The sequence below is a fragment of the Cololabis saira genome, chromosome 13 (genome assembly GCF_033807715.1).
Source record: "Cololabis saira isolate AMF1-May2022 chromosome 13, fColSai1.1, whole genome shotgun sequence".
Lineage (NCBI taxonomy): Eukaryota > Metazoa > Chordata > Actinopteri > Beloniformes > Belonidae > Cololabis > Cololabis saira.
The window spans coordinates 16,175,193-16,186,335 of NC_084599.1; the positions used below are offsets into that span (position 1 = coordinate 16,175,193).

General features: G+C 39.8%; 1 protein-coding gene across 1 annotated transcript in view; it reads right to left on the reverse strand.

Moving 5' to 3' along the window:
• Window positions 1-10,758, reverse strand: part of scfd2 (sec1 family domain containing 2) — a 108,944-nt gene extending 98,186 nt beyond the window's left edge. Inside the window, exons 1-2 of the mRNA XM_061737079.1 lie at window positions 9,852-10,758; window positions 9,525-9,693 (exon numbers count right to left, since the gene is read on the reverse strand). Of these exons, the coding sequence (XP_061593063.1) occupies window positions 9,525-9,693; window positions 9,852-10,665 (983 nt within the window). The 5' untranslated portion in view covers window positions 10,666-10,758. The remainder of the gene's footprint in view (window positions 1-9,524; window positions 9,694-9,851) is intronic.
• Window positions 10,759-11,143: the final 385 nt, after the last annotated feature.

The following is an 11,143-nucleotide window of genomic DNA, read 5'->3' on the forward strand; positions in this document are numbered from 1 at the left end:
CTCGGTGCACCTTATGTATGAAAATAGACTCGTTCATTGATATTGCGCCTTATAATGAGAGAAGTCATCGATGCTTTTGGACAAGTTTAATGTTTTTTTTCTTACAAAAGCATTTTAAGTGGCACAGAAATGTGGTGAATGACAAAGGTTTCTCAGAGTAACCCCCTGCCCATGCGATCAACGGTAATTAATGGTGGTTCTTGATGCAGCGCTGTCTGAAGGATTGAAGATCATGATTGATCATCTTAGGCTTGCTCCTTTGCCCTTTACATAGCAGGATTCCTTCAGAACATCGTTTTTGAAATATTTCAATCATTTCTTCATGGATTTCTTAACAAAAATTGATATTCTTGATCCATTGCTACTCCCTTAAGTCTCACACATTTTGTGGTTACTGCTTTTGTATTAAAAGTAGCAGGGTGTAAGATTAGAGTGTAGATCAGTGTGTAGATTAACATATCCCAAAATCACATAAAACAGCAAGATAATGTAAAGAAATAAGCACAGTCATGTCACAAAAATGATGACTTTATATTTGACTGCTACTCGAGTTAGCATGCTAAATAACTAGATTCGAGCTGTCTAGTCTCGTAATACCAGTTCCTGCCATGTGTGGTGGTAGCGAGTATCATAGTGGCGTCAGTACATCATGATGAGATAAAGAAGTTGCATGGTTTGTGGGCATACTTGAACTTGCTGTCAGTCATGTAGGTACCGCCCCCAAATGACCATTTTAGGATAGGTAAACCGTGCCCCACCCCCGTTGGAGGCAGCTCATGGACAGCAAAGAAATGAAGTCTGATGTTGAATTTGCAACATTTAGTTTGATGATAATAAACCGCTGCTGATTTTTGATGTAAGAGCCAGTCAAGTTACTATTGTAACAATGTAACACCAGATGTATTGATCTCGACTATGTCCCGCCGTAGATTGATGCAGCACCGATGAGATTTGTTTCAGAACTGCAACGAAAACAAAAAGAACTCAACTGAGAAAGACTGCTCAGAAATGGAGATGGTTTTATAGACGACGTGAAAAGAAAAGTGTAACTGAGAAAAATGATTGCACTCAGAGATTTTGAGCTATGGGTAACAGATCCTGTGTTTTGATTTTCAGATTTTAGGTTTTGAGTCACAATACATTTGGCGTTGAACTGACCCCTTAAAATTGGCGAGGAGGGAATGCAGGATTTCTCGTTTCGAATGCGAGGGTAGAGCAGCAACTCATGTTGTGCAGCTACAGTATACTGGCCCAGTTTTGATTGGATTGTGGAGTATGGATTTAATTTTTGGCCTCACATTACATATTGCTCTTTAAATCCTGCTCACCTTGAAATAACAGCTTAACGTTTTCCATCAGTGGCTCTCAACTGTCCAAATCCCTTAAACTTATTTATTAATTGGAATGTGCTGCTTAAAATGCATGGAAACACAGGAATGGATATATTCACAAAAACCTTCATCTTCCCAACCTTTTCTCTCCTTTTTCCTTCCTCATTTTAGGTTTTATCCAAGCACAACATTTTGTCAGATATTAATGACCACTTTAAAAAGTCCAAGAGGATAAAAAGTATCATTATAATATGAAGCAGCATCCATAGAACACATGTGAGATAACGTCAAGAAATCCAAAGAGGGTTATAGTTAGAAACCCTTTTACAATCCAGACAGAAGAGTAAAAAATCTGGATGTGGGGTTGTAAGGCAAGAATCTTCTTCCTCTCATATGTCTTGGCTATATGACCATTTAAAATAAAAGCCAGCGGTAGGGCCTCTTTGAACGAAAGAGCCTGAACGAATTAAGGAGCTATCTTCAGGACCATTTCATCAAGCTACTAAATAAATCCACAATGACCCTCCAAAATAGAAAGTGTGCTCTGAAGTGAAAATCAAACCACAGAGCAGAAGACAGCACGCAAGACAAAATAGGTTATGCTATCTCACTCTTGATGGGAACATGGAGTACAAGCTGTTCAGGTGAAGGTAATCTACTTGATTTATGTACTGAGGGTTTCAGCCTGTGATACCATTCTACAATAGAGGAGAAAGCACAACTGGGTGGTGAAGGAGAGAGACGTAACACGAAGAGGTGGACATGGGAAATGAATATCAGCCTCATCAGTTTATACATTGACTTATACGCTTTTGCTGATAAAAGTCACAATGATAAAAGATTATTGGATTAAATCATTGGATCAGCCCAACTGTTGCTCTTGGAAACAGATGTTTACCATTATGATCGAGCACATCGAAAAAATTACTTTTACGGCTATGAAATGTGACACAAAACTAAGACTCACACTCTGGGAAAACATTTTCTCTTTTAGGTGAATAGGTTTACCATGTCCAAGGCAGATTCTACATAAAAAACTAAAACTCCATCAGGGTAACATTTATTATTCGAGGCAGATTCAGCCATGATGGGAGTAGAACATGCCTAATTCCTACAAGGATCAAGTTTTCAACGTACAAACGAAAGAACCGTACGTTTGGTTCCTGGATCAGCATCTTGAAATGCCGTCAGAGTCCAACAGAGCTCACCTCCCACTCAAATAAACCTACTATGCACCCTATTCTATAGTTATCTTCAAAGGCAAGTTGAACAGTGTGTAATGACACAGCAGTTGCTTTTTAGACAGTGAATCCCTTGCAAGACTTCACCTTCATTCTTCTGTTTGTGCCACCCTTCTGCCTCCATGGTCTCTGCACTGGAAGAAACTGTCAGAGAAAGAACAACTCCTTTTTTCTTTTTTTTTAAATGACCATCTTATTTTTATTGGGGTAAAAACAGGGTTAGCTGCGCTCGTCTGTTTATCTTTTATTCTTTTCTCTCCACACTTTATTATCTCTGCTGCTCTTGTTACTTTTCCAGAACCAGCTTCTACTTAAAAGCAGTGCACTTGGACTTTCATTCAAGCTCATATTTCCCAGCTGAGACAGAAATAGGTGTACTTCCTCTCTCCATGTGCAGGGTCTGCATGGCAGATTTGAGGAAATGGCTACCTTTCAGTGTTGTTTTTTTTTTTTTTTTTTTTTTTAAATCATGGCAGGGTGCGGTTGGTTTCTCTGCCTGGTTTGATCTCAACAGCTCCTGAAGCAGGCCCAGAGCACCCTGGCCACCCGTACTCTTTATGGCCACAATGCAGACGCTGCCACCACAGCATCACGGCCCAGGGCGGCAAAATGATGGAAGTACAGGGTTTGGTTTGAGACTGAAGGGAAACTCTATGACCTCAGCCAGTGGGGTTCATATGTCCTACTCAGGATCAAAAAATGGCTGTGGATCCAAACACAGCAAATTACGCAGACTGGGCTGGAAGGAATATGACCACAAAGACACAAAGACACTTTCTTTAACATCACTTTATATACCACAAACGGTGCACTGATTAGAAAATCATCAGAAAAGGAATGCCAGCACTACAAGAGTGGGCACACTCACGCAAAGTATACATTCTCTCTGGCATGACCACTGAAACCACCGAGGGAAAGTCAGGTTGTAGGATATGGAATATTCTCAACAGGTTATGAAAGACAATACAACAGTAATTGCAAAGTAACTGTGGGGTCTCGCTCGTAGAGCTAGAATCAACAACCACCCACAGAATGTTTAAGACACAGTAATCTACAAAAATATCCTGGAATTACTGAGGAAAATATCATACAAAAAAAAAGGGCCACATTAAGTCCAAACCTGATATTTAAAAGTTTGAGATAGACTACAAAACAAAACAAAACCAACCAAAACACACTGTAGTCTGGGCTAAAAATATCTTAATAAGTCAAAACTTGCATCAACATCCACTAGGACGGAAATTATTATGCTACTTATCATGAGAGGGAGTGGGCTGTAATGGTTTACAAAGTTTCATATCATGCAACAACATTCCCTAGGAGAAATAATTGATTTCGTAACTTGAAGAATCAGGAGAAGTTAGCAGTTGGGCGCAACACACCTCTGAAAACATGCTTTGACAGAGCTCCTGTTTGGAACATGCTGGAGTGATTGACATAAACAGTGCCTGCAGCGATATGTGCACTAACGCAGTTAAATAAAATGGGAACTCTAGTCTTCTTTCTTGCTCCGCCTCGGCAGCTCTTCAATCTCCTAAACATCTGTGATAAGGCTCAACGGGGCCATCTGCTCGGAGATAGCACAGGCAATAATGCTCCTGCTGATCCGGCTGGTCCTGATCAAACACATTCTGCACACAAGCACAGCCGCTGCCGTTGCTTACTTATTCCTGTCAGCTGCACTTCTTCCTCTGTAGGTTTATGTTTGAGAAACTGCAAGAAGTTGCACGCAGTATCTGAACTGATCATCTAAAATGTTGTGAGACAAGGCATTTGGCTCCGACTCCAGTTATAATTGGCACAAAAGATCTTAAACAATGGTAGAAAATGTTGCTGCTGCAAAACTATCGCTCTGTACGTTGGATGCGCTGTCTGAAACTTAACCATCCTTTTTAAATTGATCGTCTGACAAATAACCCTTTTTATATAATATAATGGGGACTGTGCTTGGTGCTGCTGAGTTTAGCACAAAATCTGAAATATTTAATCCATGTCGAGCTTAGCTGTGTCATGTAACCACAATATTAAATACAGTCACAATCACTGAGTTTTGATATGCAGTTCATTAGAGTTGACAAGGGTGTAGTATGGCAACGTTGTCTTTCTGTAAAAAAATTTCCTGTTCACAGCCGACCTGGTGCTGCACAAGTTTTCTGTAGCTACTCTTAACAGTCAGCTGTGCGATGACCCAGGGAGAAGTAATGACGAACAGGGGAGAAGGAGTTTGTCGCTTAAATGGAGGGGAAAGCGTTTGCAGGTGGACAGAGGGTTTACCAAAACAAAGGTAGCATTGATCTTTCAGAGTCAAAGTTGACAGTAAAAATGATGAAAACTTAGCCAGAATATGATCATTTTGCATGCGTTTGTTTCAGGCTGTAGTCTGTAAAGTGCAACAGAGTCAATTGGACGTCTCAACAAATATGGACAATCCCATTTGAAGAAGCTGGACTGGGACATAACTTTGCTGCAGCAGCTGGACTGAATCATAATAAAATATAAAAGGTTTTTTGAGGAACATTTTTAAAAAGTAACTAAAAAGTTACTGTAAACAGGTAATGCATTACTTTTTGGTGTAAGTAATCAACAAAGTAACTGAGTTACAGTTTGAATTAAGTAACTAGTAAGTTTAACTAGTTACTTTTTTTTGTCAGTAATAAGCACAACACTGATGGCATGACAGCTGGGATTTGCTCCAGAAAATGCAATCCCAAATCCACCAATCAACTGCTCTGCTTGCTAGTAGGTATGAGGTGTTTAAACTGAAATAATGATTATTTCACCAGTCTGTGCTGGGCGTTAAAGCCAAACAATTCCACTTTGGTATCATCTCTCTGTAGGATATTGTTCCAAATACTTTTTGGTTTGTCCAGACGCCATTTTACCATGCTTGTTCAGTCCACTTCAAATTATGCAGTTGTGGACTTCAACATTTAACATGCGCAGTGAAGAATGCAGGGTCTGAGATTAAACCTTTGTGTTAAAACTGCTTGGACAACAACTCCTGCCAACGGCCTTGAATGCTTTCTCACTGTCGAACACTGAACTCTAAATTATTTGGAAATGGTCCTTTAAACCATTCCATGCTGCCATGCAGCAACAATTGCTTCTCTAAGACTTATTTATGTCTTTCCCTCTTGGCATTATGTTAAGCACTTGAATGCACCAGACCACTAAACTGCCAAAAACATCTGCTTTTACAGGAGGTCTAGAAGCACCTGATTGCAACTGCCTATTAAATCTCTTGGAAGCAATAAAGGGTATTTAGGGCAAACCACGTGTTTTTTTTCTTTTTGACTTAATTTTGTTAAATAAATAAAAAGGTGAAACACATTTTTGAAGTAGTTATTCATCTGTGGTTACATTTTTAAGCTTAATATTCAATAATATGCTGTTTAATATTGAGACCCACTATGATCAGATGATTTTCATTATGTTTTCACACACAAAAACAAAGATGAAATGAAATTAATCTTATGACTCTATTTTATACAGAGTCAACTGACAACAGGACCGCACTCTAACCCTTGTTAAGAAGCACTACAGTCCAGTGGAACTCACATCCAATGGAATGAACTGCCTCAAGAAACTGGTGCGGAGTCTTATTATAGCCAGCCTGCCACCGGCTCTGGATAAACATCAGTTTGTCCACAGAGCCGACAAAACCACAGAGGATACCATTGCCACAGTTCTCCATGCTGCTTTGTCCCACTTGGAGGAGCTGGGGGAGTGCCGTGAGGCTGCTCTTTGTGGACTTCAGCATGCCCTTTAACGCCTTCCTTCCCCACAGACTGGTTTCTAAGCTAACTGACCTTGAACATCAGGCTGCTATTAAATCATGTACTTCCTGTCCCATGGGGTTGGAGTAGGCTCCCATATCTCCACAGCACTCCAGTCTTAGCACTGCTTTCCAACAGGGCTGCATTGCTAAGCCCGCTACACCTACACTTGTACCCCCACCCACCCCATCAATGCCTTCATAAAGTTTGCTGTTGAGACCACCGTATTCGGAGTCTCTGGCGGGAAAGCGTCTGCTAACAGGGATGAGGTGGAACAGCTGTGCCGATGGTGCAGCCACAACAACCTGGTCCTCAACACCACCAAGACCAAAGAGCTAATAGTGGACTTCAGAAAAAACAACACTGATATTCCACTGCTCCACATCAGTGGGGCCCCTATGGAGAGGGTCTCATCCTTGCGGTTCCTGGGTTCACAGGTTGAGGAAGACTTGCCCTGGAACGCTAATACCACAAAGCTGATCCCAGCAGACCATACGTCCTGAGATCTCTCAGGAAGAATCCCCTCTCAGAAGTTACAGGTGACCCTCTACTTCTGCTGCATGGAAAGTGTCCTCACATTGTATGTGTGTGTGTGTGTGTAAGTATGTGCGAGTAAGTGTGTGTGTAAGAGTGCAGGTTTTTGGGGAGTGAAAGGGCTACAGCAGCTGCACCTTTGCACAGAGAGGTATCAGCTGCCCTCAATCAAGAAATAGTTTCTTAAGCCCAAAAGTCCCAGGACACTGTGTTTGAGCTCCTTCCCTCAGCCAGGAAATCCAAGACTATTAAATTAAAGGACACATTGATTGAAGAACTGTTTCTATCACAAAGCAGTCGCATCACTTAGTGATGATTAAATACACATAAGCTGTTGTTTCCCCACCGCAACATGAGGGGTATGTGCAATATGCAAAAAGCCAAGTGTGTACAAATGTGATTTATTGTTACTTTTTACTGTGTTATTTTGTTTCTTTTTAAATGCTCCATTCATCTCCATTAATGTTCTTTTTTTAACTAATGCTCTTTTCATTTTTTTTTTTAAACATTGGACAGGATGCACTTTAATTTCATTGTTGTGTAAATGACAAAGTATTTCAAATCATCTGCATCTATAACATGCGCAAGTGGAATTACCATGGGCAGACATAATTCAGTACAGCTCAAGGCACAAAGCTCTTCCTCTCAGTCTTTTTTTCCTACAGAAACCACATAATGGGACAAAACCCAAGTGGAACACATGATGTAGGATTAAATCCTGCCATGAAAAACAGTCCCACCGCAGGCGCCTAACACAGGCACCTGCAAAGCCAGGACCAACCGGGGAGAACTAGGCCAGGAGAAAACAATAACACAGATAAAATGCAAACTTTACACCAAAGTCCTGTTTGGGGTTTTTTTTGTATTAAAATCTGTCCAGAGCAATCTGATCACAAGTGAGCAGCTCAAAGCACACCTGCTCACACCTGGCATTATCATGTGTTTCTTGAGTGGCACCCTGTGATCAGATCTCTTCCTATATGCAAATATATAGACAAAGGTATATGATTTCCACCTGTAAAGACTTTGGGGAGGGGGTATATGGGAGGCACCAATGCTCGAAACCACGCCTAGTCGCCAGAAAAAAGAGCAACACCATCTTGTATAAAGGACTTCTTTTTTTACCAGCCATATTAAAACGGATGAATCATACAAAGATACAACAATAAAGGGAATGAGAAAACATCCAAAAATGCCTTTGAAACAAAAAGGGTCAAGAGGATTAAAACAAAAATGCGATGTCAGAAATTTAAAAAAAAAAATAAAAAGGTAGGCAAATCAGAACAACACAGACAAGTCCATGACATTGTTGTGTCTCGTTATGGCTCCTGTTTGTTGTTTCAGACTATAATTTTGAGACTGGTTTTCCATTTTACTATCATCATGACTTGATTAAGTTTTTCCCTATGTAATATATAGATATATATATTAATAAAATATATATATATGATATATATATATTATTATATGATAACACGCTACTGAATGAAACAAGTCATTACTGATTAGATGAAGTACAAAGTGCCAGGGGGGACATAAAATTTGCATTAGGAAAAGTAAAATGCTCATCTGTAGGCAATATTACATGTGGGATTGTGCCCTTAAAATGCAAGTGGAATGAACCAGAAATCATCAGTTTAATTACAGTCGATCAGGATTAGAAGAAAAATAACATATAAATGTTGCCATGACTGGATTATAAATATCTATTAGAGCATTAAAAAAAGAAACACACGAACAAAAAAAAACATAAAATCTTGAAAAGTTGAAAAGTTAATTTCAATTATGTTATGTTCTGAAAAATTAAAAAAGGGTTGAATTTATTTATCTATTTTAATTTTTTGTTAAATCTCATGTTGAGATATCTCAATAAATATATCAAGTTCTAGTAAATAATAGTAAATTGATTTACCACATCTCATGCACTGCAAAAATCATTTAATCTGGATCTTTATTTGCAATATATAGAAATAGATAAAATTAAAGCAAAATACAATGCATGAAAATGTTGCGGTTTTATTAATCATGGGAGCAGATGGAGGAAGCTAGAAGAACGATCACTGCAGTCTGTCACTAGATGCCATCTATATGCAAAGCTGTCAAACTCATAAAAGTTTTGCAACAGCTTTGCAGTCATGCAAATAATAGTGATTTTTGCTTAAATGTAATTAAGAACACATTTGTAAACACACACACACACATTTCTCCTTGCTTATTAAACTTTATACATATACATTCAACTGGGTACATGCCTTTACAAACTCCACTGCCTTTACTATTTGCTTTTATATTTGAGTAGGTTAATATAACTTCTTTTTCTCCTGTAAAAGCCCTATGGCTGCCAATTTGACATATCCAGTTGGCAGCTGTGCTCTCCTTTTTTGGAGCTTTACAACTATTTACTTACTTAACATTAATATTGATATGAAGAGAAACTGTGGAATTGTAATGGAATATACATTTTCTTTCCATTACATCCTGTTATTTTTGAACTTCAGAGAAGCAATTGCAAGAAATAGTTTTAGTCATATCAAATTCTTTAAACAATTGTATACCGGTAATTTTATACACACTATGAGTGTGTAAAACAGTGCAATTTGTTACTGCTGTAAATAAACTGTAAAGAGATTAAATGCACTTACTCAGTTTGTGCAAGACAGCCAGGAGCCAGGATGGTGGGGGAATGAGGGGTTCGCTGTAGACTTGTAAGCTCCAGCATGTCCACCTGTACATCAGTCACATGTCCAGGTAAGGGTTGTAGTACAGTCAGAATCTTCTCAACCAGGTTGTCACCGTGATGGCCAACAGCTCCTGTAAATGAAGACAAGGAGGATTCAGAATGAACAGCAAAACTGGTTGATATTTTAAGTGTTTTTAACTTTTTAACTGGACAGATAATGATTCCTAAACAGCCTTGCAGTCTTAGTTATGACCTAAGCCTGTAAGTTCTGTACAAACATAGGCTTCACCTGTAAGATCCATTGTTCGGTCCACAAAGATGATTGAGGCTTTATTAGGAGCAGTCTTCCTCCGGGTTCTGGCTTGAGGAAGACTGGCCAGTTCCCCTGCTATGATGCGGCTCATTGGACCCACGGCAAAGCTCTCTTCCCTCGTACCTGTGGTCTCAAAGATTGAATTCAATGCCGAAACCAAGGATTTGACTTCAATTTGCAGTTCAACAGGAAGAGAGTGTATGTCTACATCATTCAGGCTCACAAATCTTTTCTTCTCTGGACGTTTTGCATTTATTTTCTCCAGATCTGGTGTGATCAGGGGAAACAGGTGTGCAAATGTTGGCGTGATCATCAACTGCTGCGAAACAGGGGAGAAAATCACAGGAGCATGCATGACTTCTGCGGTGTAGTTCATGTTCCCCATCCATTCACAGAGCTTTTCTTCAAACTGCTCAAACACAGGATTTCCTTCCATTTCTGCCGTGACATTATTGGCGAGCAGGTGAACAGAGTGGGCGACACTGGTCAAGACAACACAGTACTGGAAGTGACTGAGGGATATGATGTCTTTAATTATATCCACTGTCCTGCCCTTCAACAAAGTGCTCACCACGAAAACAGCTTTAGGCTCATTCGCGCTGCAGGCTTCGAAACTGGAAAACTGCTTGACATTTCTTGCTCCAGCCTCGAGTAACGCAGCAGCCCCTCCGACCCAGTGCAGAGCCTCTGCACACCTGTCATCCATAAAAACAACCGCTTTCTTTACCTTCGACAGCACCTTCTCCCACATTTGGAGCGGAAACTGCGTAAAGCCCTCAGCCGTTAACATTTTGCCGATAATAAGTGCTGGCTAAATGCAATCAAATAGGGGAAAAAAACAGCATCAGAGATGTCAGAGTGGCTCCAACAAAACAAACACACACGTCTCTTAAAGGTGACGTGGCATGCGCGAGTCGCAGAAAATATACGTCACCCAAGCGTTGCTATGGTAACTATAGCGGCTTGCAGCAACTGGCACGGGCAGTTGTGACAAATATACATTAACGTTATCAATTTTGCTACGATTTTTTGTATTTGTGGGTTTGAAGAATTGTCTACCTTTATTGGTAATAGGAAAATCATATAACAGCAGACTGAAGTAAAAAAAAAAACATAATAAATAATATGTAATTTAATTTCTACTTTTACAGTGGCCGTTAGTCTACTTGGCTCGAGCCTGTTTTCCCCATCACTGAGCTGCCTTAAAACCGTCAGTCTGTTCCGTTTTCCACATTTTTAACAAGAAGCAAAGTAATAAGTTAATTTAT